We start from the raw sequence: 12,849 nt of genomic DNA, 5'->3' as shown, positions 1-12,849 counted from the left end.
TTTTAATGCCACAAAGAATTTTTTAATGCTAGCATATTAAGTTTTTGGCAGAGATCCGTGTTACATTAACTTGAAAACAGTTTCATTATTCAATTATGAAATGAGATACAGACAAATCTTACATATAGGGTTTTGTTTACTTAATACAGTAAAACTGTAATTCCAAGTTACAGAGACATTCATATAATGATATTCTTTACCTACTCACTAATAGCTTATATACTGGTGATAATAAGAATTGACAATGCTTTCCACTTATGACAATTATCAGTAACAACTTTCAATTAATTAAGTCATAAATAATTGACATGCTGGTCATACTGTAATTCCAAATAAATACCATATGCTTGCTGTAGGTAGTGCATATTTTATTTTTCAGACAGTACTGAAAAACTGTCGACTTTATAGTTGACTTTAAAAACTGAATAAACTAGGCCTTGTATCATGCACTTACATTCTCGGAGTGCCTTTATGTTATGTTTTAATGCAAATAAAGTCTAGTGCGTGCTCGGTCTCTCAGTCATGTCTGACTCTTTGCAACCCTGTGAACTGCAGCCTGCCAAGCTCCTTTGTCCTTGAGATTTCTCAGGCAAGAACACTGGAGTGGGTTGCTGTTTCCTCCTCCAGGGGCAAATAAAGCCTAAAGTTCTAGACAGTTAGAGTAAGCAATCTTTGAATCTGCTTAGCCAAGGAAAATGGCTCTAAAAAAAATGATTCATTTCTTTTGTACAATATATCCAGGAGTGGAGTATGTTTCCATCTTATTTTCCAGTAACTTTTAGATCCTCGTTTCTAAACTGAATTCACAGAAATCCCCAGAGAGCACAGGGAGAGCACCCCACTGTAGAACCTTCCACTGGCTCCTGCCTCACCAAGGGTCCCCCTCCCTCAGCAACCAGAGTGTCGTGTCTGATCACAGGGCTTCTTCCCAGTCATCCCCCCTGGTTCCCTTCCTGACAACTCACCTCTCCTGGATACTAACAATCACATTTCACTCTTTCTCATCCTCCCATGCTTCCCACCTCTCTCTCCTTGGAGGTGAAGAAAGGGGGGAAAGGAGAGGAGATTCACTGTTGAGTGCTAAGACAATGCAAGTGGGTAATAAAATGGAAAAAAAAAAAAAAAAACCACAACTAAGAATGATTAAATCAAGATGGGTATTGTAACAAAAAGAAGGAACACTCTAAAGAGTCTTCAACCTAATAACTATAAATGGGTTAAATTCAAGAGTAAGACACCAGGTGATCTAAATAGGACCTGAAATCATGGAGAAAGCAGTGACGTTCTAAGAACGCAGCATCACTTTACCTTCTGGAAGAATAAAACTGGCTGCACATGTTCCTAAGATTACAAATGAAGGGAAAAGGGTCCACAGGCTTTATTTACATGGTTCATGTTTTCAACAAGAATAGAATATAATTGAATGGAATCTGTTATATTTTCACCAGTTTAGCAGACTGTCTTCTAGGAATCTGGTTTGATCCAAGTTTTCATCTCCAGCTGTAAGGGAAAAAAATACATAACATAAACACATCCTGTTTTTTTACAAGAAGAAGACACAAGATGAAGAGAATTTCAGGAAGTAAACATTTGATTTGCCCCCCTTACATTATGTCAACTCATGGCCTCTGCTACGGAATGCCCCCTAATTGGATTCTGATTGATTTTGTTAAAAAATTTCCTCCCTCAGCTTGGGACCCATCATAGAATTCATATCTAACTGTGGGTCGCCACAGTGAATGAATTTACATGGTGTGTTTAGTAGAAATCCAAAATGGCCACATGTCTTTCTCTAAATATGCCTCGTGTCTAAAATATTCCCTAGTGGAACCATGCACTCGAAGCAAGGTATTGTTTCTATGCATGCATGCATGCTAATTTGCATGCTAATCATGTCTGACTCTGTGCGACCCTATGGACTGTAGCCTGCCAGGCTCCTCTGTCCATGGGATTCTCCAGGCAAGAATACTGGAGTTGGTTGCCATGACTTCCTCCAGGGGATCTTCTGATCCAGGGATCGAACCTGAGTCTCTTAGATCTCCTGCACTGGCTGGCAGATTCTTTACCACTAGCACCACCTGGGAAGTCCCACTGTTTCTATATTTCCTATTAAAATGCACTTTGGTTAGGAAAGATGCCAAAGGAACACATATTCTCTTATTAGCTCAACTAGAGGCCTGGGATGGAAGGAAGACAAAAAGAAGGGACGTTTGTTAGTTGGATGGGACTGCAAAACTTCAGAGCAGGAGGAATCACCTCTTGTGTGGGAACATACTGAGGGGACACTAGGTTCCTAGAATTAAAACTGGGTCTAAGGGCTGAAACTGACAATGCAGAAGGGAAAGGAAGTTACCAGAGGCAAAATTTCACTGTTCATTTTGTCTAAGGTCATCTCTAGAGAAAAACACTTTCCTCTAGTTAGTAACATTATAGTTGGAATATCTGAGTTAGTTTAATCTGAATTGCTATCAAACTTCAAAGTACTGCAGATAATTAGCTGCTCTATTTACTCTTTAAATTAAAACATTAAAAAAAATTTATTATAGTGTTAGTTTCTTCTGTATAGCAAAGTGAATCAGTTACACATATACATGTATCCACTTCTTTTCCCATACAGGTCATTACAGAGTATTGAGTAGAGTTCTCTGTGCTATACTGCTGCTGCTGCTGCTGCTAAGTCACTTCAGTCGTGTCCAACTCTGTGCGACCCCATAGACAGCAGCCCACCAGGCTCCCCCATCCCTGGGATTCTCCAGGCAAGAACACTGGAGTGGGTTGCCATTTCTTTCTCCGCTGTGATATACAGTAGGTCCTTAATAGTTATCTGTTTTATATAGGGTAGTGTGTATTTAAAGGGAGAAGGCAATGGCACCCCATTCCAGTACTCTTGCCTGGAAAATCCCATGGACGGAGGAGCCTGGTCGGCTGCAGTCCATGGGGTCACTAAGAGTCTGACACGACTGAGCGACTTCACTTTCACTTTTCACTTTCATGCATTGGAGAAGTAAATGGCAACCCACTCCAGTGTTCTTGCCTGGAGAATTCCAGGGACGGGGGAGCCTGGTGGGCTGCCATCTATGGGGTCACACAGAGTCTGACACGACTGAAGTGACTTAGTGGCAGCAGCAGCAGTGTATTTAAAGGAAAGGAAAAATAAGCCAAGAAAGGAATCATCCCTGTATATCCACCATTAAAATAATAATCCACTACTTAAAATAAGGGCTTCCCTTGTGGCTCATCTGGGTTGGGAAGATCCCCTGGAAAAGGGAAAGTCTATCTACTCCAGTAAGTCTATCTACTCTGGCCTGAAGAATTCCCATGGGATTGCAAAGAGTCAGTCCAAATCATATCTAGGGACTTCAGAATAAAAATATAAAGATGAACACTGATTAATCTATCATGTAAGAATCCAAAATTTCCCATCAATTTAGACTAATAAAATTTTGTTTTCTAATTTCATCATCAGAGACAAGCCACTTCAGAAACTTAAAGAACTAAATTGAATTTATTTTTCCAAAAGACTTGAAATGGAGACCTAGAGTCAAATCCTTCTGTAGTTTTTAATGAAGATCCTTCTCCTCCTCTTTATTTTTTAAAAAATATTTATTAATTTAGTTGGCCGTGCTAGGTCTGAGTTGTGGCATGTGGGATCTAGTTCCCTGACCAGAAGCCCCCTGCCTTGGGAGTTCAAAGTCTTAGACACTGGACTGTCAGGGAAGTTTACCTTCTCTTTCTCTTTAAAACGAGCTCTCCTTTCTCCCTTCCAGCTCACTTTCCTTTCTGGCTCTGCAAATCTTCCCAGCAATGAAATCTCAGACTTCATGATCCCCTCATGTCTACTTGTGCTGTCCTCCTACTGACTTCAAAAATCACTAAGAATGCCAAATGTTGGATGCAGCATCTTCTACCCATGACTCAACTATTTCTCATCTTTTCATTGCAAGAATTCTGAAGGCCATGCCAGCAAGCGCCCACTTTCTCTTAACTCTGCAGTTTAATTTCCTTTCCCAAATTCCCTCCAAACAAGGTTTCAGAATGGGCATAGCAGCAGTAAATCTTACCACTGGGCAGGGCAAGGGAAAGATTTGTGAACTACAATTTATTTTATTACTATTTAATTGAAAAAAATTTAAATTGGAGGATGACTGCTTTACAATGCTGTGTTAGTTTCTGCTGTACAGTGTGAATCAGTTATAAGTATACATATATCCCCTCCCTCTTGAGCCTCCCTCCCACGCCCCCATCCCATTCCTCTTTAACGACCCTTCCTACCCAACACAATCTTCTTCCTCCTCTGATTTCTGTACTCTTACTAAGCATTCTGCTATATTTGATAGCTCCCTGTGCTATGCAGTAAGACCTGGTTGCTTATCCATTCTGTGTTATGCTTTTAGCAAATAGTTACCCTGTGTTATCTGCTCTCCTTGTGGTATGCCTCAGCATAGAGCCTCCATTCCTGCTGACCTCATGACTCCGCTCCCGAATGACTGCCTTAGTTTCTCATTGACTCCCCTCTCCAGCCTTCCTCTTATCACCATCCATTTGAGAGATGGCAAGAGTTACAGATGCCCACAGCCGTGAGTTAAACTCCCCATATCACTTCTTACTAACCGCGTGGCCTTAGGAAAGGCTATACACCCCAGAAAGGTTCAGTTTTCCGAGCTACAAGGATGACATTAACATCTGACACACGGTAGATGTTCTCATACTATAGCTATTGTTCCTGCTCTGATGGTTACCCTATAAGCCATAACCAGTTACATCTTCCTTTACCATGTTCTCTCTCTGCTAAAAATCCATAGACCATATGATTAATTCTCTGATGAAGAATCAGCTACCTCCTATTTCTCAGCCCAGTTCTAGTATGTCCCTGCCTCCTGAGAGTGGGCAAGCTACTCAATCTTTCTGTGCTTCTGTTTCCTCATCTGTAAAGTATGGATGATAGTGGTGGGTAATCTTAGGAGGTATTCACTTAGTATGGATGAATCAATTATTAATAAATGTATTGGGCTTCCCAGGTGGTGCTAGTGGTTAAGAATCTGCCTGCCAATGCAGGAGATGCTGTCTGAACCACTGGACCACCACCACTCATTTTACTTTTTTGTTTAACCTACTTTTTTCTCTATCTGCCACAGTGCCTGGAACCTAGCAGACATCAATGCAGATTTGCTGAATTGAGTAGTATAACCTCTTCCACGCAACCAAGTCAACTCCCACCTTGCTCTGAGTTCAAAAGACTTCTTTATCCCTGTCTCTTCAATTTGCTTCTTGTAGGGTTGTTTTTATTTTGTTTTTCCACAACAAAGCCATAAGTTTGAAGCCAGAAAGAACCTCCTGCTCTCTTCCTTTCCCAGACATTGCCCATCCAATACCAGGCAGTGAGCACAGGGTTTTCTTCATCAGCACAAGGGTCAGAGCAGCAGACCAGCAGTTTGTGCTCTGACCCACCAGGGAGCTTACCAGGTGGCTCAGTGGTAAAGAATCCACCTGCCAATTCAGGAGATGCCGGCTCGATCCCTCAGTCAGGAAGATCCCTGGGAGGAAGAAATGGCAATCCACTCTAGTATTCTTGCCTGGGAAATCCCATGGACAGAGGAGTCTGGTCGGCTACAGTCCATGGGGTCTCAGAGTCAGGCACGACTGAGCACACACTACTCACTGTATTTTTTAAATACATTTTATCATTTAAATCATATCATAAATATGGCATCATTACAGTTTTTGAGAGCAAAATGTCTAGGTCTATTTATTATGCTTTGATGACCTCTATTGTTAACACTAATAAAAAATTACATACTTCGTTTCATTTGGCTCTTAGAGCAACCCTGCCCATGGATGTCATTATTCCTTTTTAGCAATAATGACACTAAGGCCACCCAGATAGAAAAACAGTCAGGCCAGGATTTGAACCCAGTTCTGTTATATTCCAAAGTCCAGGCTAATGTGTTACAAGATGCCTTAATGCAAATAGTGGTTTTAATGCCACAGGGACAGAGAATCTCTATTTGAAGATCACACCTAATCCTGGCATGCAAGAAGCTGTATGTGTGCATGCTCAGTTGCTCATTCATGTCCGACTCTTTGCGACCCCGTGGACCGTAGCCCACTAGTTTCCTCTGTCCATGGAATTTTCAGGAAAGAATACTGGAGTGGGTTGCCATTTTCCTCTTACAGGGGATCTTCCCAACCCAGAGATCAAACCTGAGTATCCCTGTGTCTCCTGCACTGCAGGCAGATTCTTTAACCACTGAGCCATTGGGAAAATCCAAGAAGTTGAATAGTGAAACACAAATCACACAAGTTTAGCATTTAGCATCAGAACTAGCCCGTATCTCTTAGGGTGAACCATAAGAAACTGCCCTGTTTGTAAGTTAAACATGAATGATTTTCAGCTATTTCATTTGCTTCAAATTTTAATAGCAAGTAATTGTATTTGTGATTACTTGGCCTCAGTTTTTTCCAATATAAAATAATGAAGTTGGAGTCTCTAGGGTTCTAAGAGAAATAAAAGTTCCAAAAGGCTATGGATTATGGAATTAACATGAAATCCCACCATCTCATCAAGGAAATGTTTTTACATTCTTGGGACTCACTATAATGAGAAATATGGTAGTCTGTAAATAATAAACATCTCTGTGAATTTCTGATGGCCTGGGCAACTGTTAATTATTTTTTAAAATCTAAATAAATAAAAGCAACGTTGTCGTACTCAACACAGAATCTCCAAAGCACTCAAAGCTTCTCTGTCCTGCAGGTAAAAGAGTTCACTATGCTTGTACCTTCTTGTGGTTTCTGCAAAAAAGCCAATAGTACAGCTGCTGCCTCTGGAAGAGTTAGTTGTTGGGAATTTGGGCTTCGTCTTTCTGGAGAAATGAAAAAACATATACAGGTTCTATTAGCATTTAAACATTCATATAAGTAAGTAACTGTTAGTTGCTCAGTCGTGTCCAACTCCACAACCTCATGGAGCCCACCAGGCTCCTCTATCCATGGGATTCCCCAGGCAAGAATACTAGAAGGCAAGAATACTAGAGTGGGTTGCCATTCCCTTCTCCAGGGCATCTTCCCGACCCTAGGATAAAATCCTGGTCTCCTGCAGTGCAGGCAGATTCTTTACCATCTGTCACCAGGGAATCCTAAATATTCATATAGATAAGCCTTTTTTTTTTTTTTTTCATATAGATAAGTCTTATTCCACTATGCTATAATACTAGAAAAATCTCTGTGAAATAGCTTTTTGATTGCTCAGCAAAGAGCCCCTTGCACAGACTGATTTTTACAAGTTGAAACATTTCACACTTTCCTTGGACATTACTTACAGTTGGTTATATTATGACAGGGAATGGAAGAGAATTTAAACTATATACTACAGCAAATTTCACTAAAGCAAGGAGGATTAAGATAAAGAGCCCAGGAGGAATTTTCCCCCTCAGAGGTTAAAATGGGATGCCTGAGTGGAAAAGTTTAGAGGGGACTCTGCCTGGAGTCTGATCCCTGGGTCAAGAAGATCGCCTGGAGGAGGAAATGGCAACTCACTCAGTATTTCTGCTTGGAGATTTCCTTGGACAGAGAAGCCCGGTGGGGTTGCAAGAGTCAAACACGACTGAATGACTAACACACACACACACACACACACACACACTGCCTGGAGTCTAGTTCTTTCTTACTCCTTCCAAAGCAGTTTGAGAAAATAATCTACTTTTTGGGCCACATATAAGGAAATTATTTGACTGAAAGAGAATCTGAAAAATATTCAAAACTATTTCAAACCTAAGTTGATGGAAGACAGACCGTCCTGATTCAACACAAACCACGATTTTTGGGGATCTACAGAAGTGGGAAAACAAACCTTACCCTCCTACAGTAAATAAGGTGCCGGCTTGAAGAAGGTAAATCAAAATTTGATAAGCACCTACTACGTGCTCAAAACAGTGTTTGGTATTTTTCAAAACGAGTAGACTTGGTAATTTTCAGCAATCTTGAATGCTTATCAAAATGAATGATATTGCTATTTTTTAATCCAACGGCGTGGAAAGTTTATCATGAAAGAGTCTCCGGCTCCATCCTTAAAGGCCCCCCACTTCTTCACTATTTCTGGCTTTGAACCTTTTGATAGTTCTTTTCAGTAATAAAACAGAGGCGTTTGAAGTTTTTAGGCAAAGCACTATTATAATAATGACGACGATGATAACATTTGTAACAACAGAGTTTAAAGGAAATCTTGAAAAGACCCTGCGTTAAACGGCAGGCACATTTCTAGGGGCAGGCGCACAGCTCTCATACCCATCCTGACCTCTCCGCCCTTCCCCCCGCCCCGCCACTCCCCCCATCCCCGGCTGTCTGGAGCGGAACCCCCGCTCCCGCCACCGGATCTCTATCCTTAAGGTCAGCCGGCCTGGGCGGGGCCGGCTCTCCCTTGGGCGGCCCCGGAGCCCGCTTTCCCGGGGGCGTAGTGCGCCCTCCCGACCCGCGCGGTCTTCTGGCGCCCGCGGCCTCCTGGCTCCGGCGCACTCACCCAGCGGCGGCCGGTCGGAGAGGTCCTTCCTCCGGCTCTGGTCGGAAAGGAAGCGGCGCCCCTCTGCCAAGGCGAGACAAGGGCTCAGCGCCCGCCCGGCCCGACCGGTGGGAGTTTCCGGACCAGGAGCGGGCGAGCCGGGGCGGCGAGGCCGGTGCTCCCACCCGGGGCGCGCGGGGCTGCGGGCCTCCGGGCCCCCGGGTCCCCAGCGCGGTAGGGGAAAGAGACCACCGGGAAAGCCGCGCGCCTCCCCCAGCGCTTCGGAAGGGGTGGCGGTCTCGCTCACCAGCCAGGGCGGTGTGCCTGGGAAACCCCAATCTTTCTTTGAGCAAGAGCCAACTACCTTCCGGTTTTGGTTAGAGGATTTCTGATTATCCCCCCCCCCCCCCCCCCACCTCCACCCCCGACATTTCTCCTTGATTAACTGAGACCAGGATGACCTCAATTATTTATGGGAACAACCTCGATAGTATTCTCTCCCCGCAGGTCTCCATCTGTCCCACGGATTCATGCGCCCCTAAGGCTCTCCCTTTACCACTGTCAGAAGAGCAAAGTGTTTGGAACATACGTGCACCCTTCAGGTAGAGCATAGCTTGAGGAGTCCAGTTCCTTCTCTCAAAGAGTCTCTACAACCCAAGAAGAGGAAAGCAGTTAGTGAGGCGTTGCTGCCCAGCCCAGCATTAGAAATAAACCAGAAGGGAGGGGAGGGAACGAAAGAAAGGGAAGGGAAGGAAGGAGAAGAAAGAAGGAAAAGAAGGGAAGAAATAGAGGGGAGGGAAGAAGGAAGGAAGGACGTACCCAGCGCATAGAGGAGCCCCAATTTTTGCTTGTGATTACCTGCGGAGCACTGTTGCAATTTCCCATGAAAGAAAACACCAGGAAGAGGGTCAAGGTCATTACCACCAGACTTTTGAATCCCTGCATGAAAAGATCAAAGTTATTTCTGTGCCTATAGAATCTTCTACTTTTTTCCTTCGCTCCTGGACAATTACACCCCCCCCTTTTTTTTATTTGCTATGTTCTGTTTTAGCACTCAGAGTGTAGGGGGGAAGGGAGTTCCCCAGTTTATCATCTAGTTAATTCACAAAGAGATCTTTTTAAAAAATAGAAATATTTTATTTTAATTATTTAACCCAAACGAGGATTTAAGAGAATAAGTGAATTTTTTTCTTTGTAAAATCAAATGAATCTGATATTTTAAGGGCATAATGTTTGACTCTGAAACACATTAAACATGAAAGTTAAAAAAAAAAAACACTATACAGCTTTTTATAAAATAGCTAGAAAGTCTCAAATAAAACTTTTCCTTACCTTCATGTTCTGCACCTTTCCAGAAGCTGCGATAACTAGAACTTAGCCTGTGAGTTTTCTAAATCTTGTTCTGAGAATGGGGCTTTTAAATCTCAGTGTCAAGGATCCCTCTTGATGTTGCATAGAGTTGGTGTCTGCAGGGACTTCCTGTCAATCTTCAAGATTGAGAGCATCTGATGACTCCTCCAGGGAGATTCAGTTGCAGGAAGTGGAAAAATGATTGATGGGTGAACATCATTTACTGCCCACATCAGCCAGGAGATATTCTGAGTATATCAGCATCATAATCTTTGGTTTTCTTACTAGATTTTCAAGGCATTATTATTATTATCATTAAAAGAATGTTTAATAACCCCAGGCAGAATCAAAAGTAAATGAACAAAACTTGTCTTAGATAACTAGTTATCAAGCTATCACCAATGAGTAAAGATGAGTCATTTGGATAGGAATGAAAAGGTTAGGGAATCTCAATGGAATATGACATCAGTCATTCACTTAATTATCAATTCAGTTATTTAACAAATATTTATGGAATGCCTACTGTGTATCAGACATCCCATGGGACACAAACATGAATCAAAAAGACAAGTTTCTGCTAGTTTAGGGAAGGTAAAAATCAAAAGGGATCTGGAAGGATAAGGTGGAGTCAGAATGGGATAAGCTGGCATGGATTTAGTATTGCTGACATTCTAGGCAGAAGAAAAATGCAAAATCTTGGGATGGCAAAGAGCTTGGCTTGTTTGAAGAACAGGAAGGTGATCAATGGAGCAAAGTTGTGTGGGGGTCTGGAGAGGGTGCTATGAATTGAGGATGGAGAGGAAGAAATGGGCCAATTCAAATGTCAATTTGGGAATAAGCAAAAGATGATGATGGCTTAGACTAGGGGAGTGCTTGTAGGGAATGGAGAGCTGTAATGAATTTGGGCGGTAGAAAATATGGACTTGTAGATAAATGGGATATGAGAGTTTAAGAAAAATAAATCAAGGATGATTCTGAGATTTTTGGCTTCAACACCAGATGAATGATAAAGCCCTAATTGGAGGGACTTCATAAGGAACCAACTTAGAGAGGGAAATTAAGAATTTTCTTTGGACATATTAAAATTAAAATATGTATTAGACATACATGGAGAAGTACAAAGTAAGCAGTTGCAGATGCAAAACTCTAGAGCTCAGCAAACAGGTCTGTAGATTTTTTTCTAAAGGCAAGAATTATCAGATTTGAGAATTTTAAGCCAGGAAAAAATTGAAATTGAAAGAATGCTTAGGGAGTGAATGGAGTTAGAGAGGAAGAGATAGAGCTCTGAAAACAAATATACAGAGATTGAGCAGAGGGAAAGTCAGCAAAGGAAGCTGAGCTGAAGCAATTGGAAAAAAGTGAAATTCCAAGAGACCATAAGATCATGGGAGCTGGGAGAATATCCAATAACACTGCAAGGTTAAACTGTGTGAGCTGAGAAGTGTCTGCTGGATTTGGGAATATGATGGCTTTTGAAGAACAATGCTAGATTGGGTAGAATAGGATATGAGGAAATAAAGACCAGTGTGGACAACCTTTTTTAATTTCACCAAAAGGGGGAAAGGAAAAAATAAACTTTGAAAAAAGATAAATGAGTGTGGTAGAAATGGGATTTTTTTTTTTAACCTTTCAATAACATCTGAATCCTTTTAATTGAAGGAAATTTCTGAAATTCCCTAAACTATAAATTATGACTTTTGGTGGGAGGCAGTGTTCTCCGTCTATTGTAGATGCTGAACATGTCAGATACTCCTTCCCAGTCTCCCTATCAGGTAGAGTGTGGGCATGATACAGGCTTCACCAATCAGATGTGCCCACTTAGATGGAGACTGGAGCTGGGAGGGAATAAGTGGGGAGTGGGAGAAGCACTTTCTGGTGTAGCAGTGGTTGTAGGATGCTCAAGTTTGTGTGGGCAATACTGGCTACAATGCTAGTGACAGATTCCTGCATGCAGTGCTGAGGAGGTAGTGATCCACCTGCAGTGTCCTTTTAAGAAAGTCCTCTTTTGCTTAAATCAACCAGGTTTGTTGGTTTCTTTTGATGACCATTTGCAGAACCTGTATGCTGATGGAGATGATTGGCAGAGAAGGAAAAATTGATGATATGGAAGAGAACTGCAAAAAGGAATTTGGAGAAGGCAAGAGGGCTATGACCCAAATATGTACAGTTCAGTTCAGTCACTCAGTCGTGTCCGACTCTTTGCAACCCCATGGACTGCAGCATGCCAGGCTTCCCAGTCCATCACCAATTCCCAGAGCTTGCTCAAACACATGTCCATCGAGTCAGTGATGCCATCCAACTATCTCTTCTGTCGTCCCCTTCTCCTCCTGCCTTCAGTCTTTCCCAGCATAAGGGTCTTTTCCAATAAGTCCGTTCTTCGCATCAGGTGGCCAAAGTATTGGACTTTCAGCTTCAGCATCAGTCCTTCCAATGAATACTCAGGACTGATTTCCTTTAGGATTGACTGGTTGGATCTCCTTGCAGTCCGAGGGACTCTCAAGAGTCTTCTCCAACACCACAGTTCAAAAGTATCAATTCTTTGGCACTCAGCTTTCTTTATGGTCCAACTCTCACATCCATACATGACTACTGGAAAAACCATACCTTTGATTAGACAGACCTTTGTCGACAAAGTAATATTTCTGCTTTTTAATATGCTGTCTAGGTTGGTCATACCTTTTCTTCCAAGGAGCAAGTGTCTTTTGATTTCATGGCTGCAGTCACCATCTGCAGTGATTTTGGAGCCCAAGAAAATAAAGTCTGTCACTGTTTCCAATGTTTGCCATCTATTTGCCATGAAGTGATGAGACCAGATGCCATGATCTTAGTTTTTTGAATGTTGAGTTTTAAGCCAGCTTTTTCACTCTCCTCTTTCACTTTCAGCAAGACTTTCTTTAGTTGAAATAGTTATACACACAGGCAGACAGTGAACAAGGATCAGAGTGGCCACCATGTGCTAAGGTACCATGGATGAGAGAGATGATCTCTTTCTTCTAAATGTTAGA

The 12,849-nt window shown here is 42.2% G+C and overlaps 1 protein-coding gene across 8 annotated transcripts; it reads right to left on the bottom strand.

The window, feature by feature from the left end:
* SPX (spexin hormone) lies at nucleotides 1-12,072 on the bottom strand. Of its 8 annotated transcripts, none has more exons than XM_044941231.2 (6): nucleotides 9,827-12,072; nucleotides 9,314-9,433; nucleotides 8,978-9,141; nucleotides 8,516-8,578; nucleotides 6,710-6,863; nucleotides 1-1,500 (listed from the first exon to the last, which is right to left on the bottom strand). In XM_044941231.2, the coding sequence occupies exons 1-5, from the start codon at nucleotides 9,830-9,832 to the stop codon at nucleotides 6,710-6,712; spliced, it is 507 nt and encodes a 168-aa protein (XP_044797166.2). In that variant the 5' UTR covers nucleotides 9,833-12,072; the 3' UTR covers nucleotides 1-1,500. The 8 variants fall into 8 exon arrangements, with proteins under 8 accessions (XP_044797166.2, XP_044797167.2, XP_025139158.1 ...); XM_044941232.2 differs by having other exon boundaries at nucleotides 9,353-9,433; XM_025283373.3 differs by having other exon boundaries at nucleotides 9,084-9,141; nucleotides 9,827-12,068.
* Between the last annotated feature and the right edge of the window lie 777 nt (nucleotides 12,073-12,849).

Source organism: Bubalus bubalis, chromosome 4, assembly GCF_019923935.1.
Source record: "Bubalus bubalis isolate 160015118507 breed Murrah chromosome 4, NDDB_SH_1, whole genome shotgun sequence".
Classification (NCBI taxonomy): Eukaryota; Metazoa; Chordata; class Mammalia; order Artiodactyla; family Bovidae; genus Bubalus; species Bubalus bubalis.
Note: the sequence above shows the minus strand (reverse complement) of the source record. Positions and strands in the feature narration are given on the sequence as shown.

Excerpts from the sequence above, each read along its gene's own strand:
- SPX (XM_044941231.2), bottom strand. Across the intron at positions 8,579-8,977 it reads GGGGAGAGAATACTATCGAG|AGGGGCGCCGCTTCCTTTCC; the intron begins GTTGTTCCCATA and ends TCGCCTTGGCAG. Across the intron at positions 6,864-8,515 it reads CTCCGACCGGCCGCCGCTGG|AAAGACGAAGCCCAAATTCC; the intron begins GTGAGTGCGCCG and ends TCATTTCTCCAG.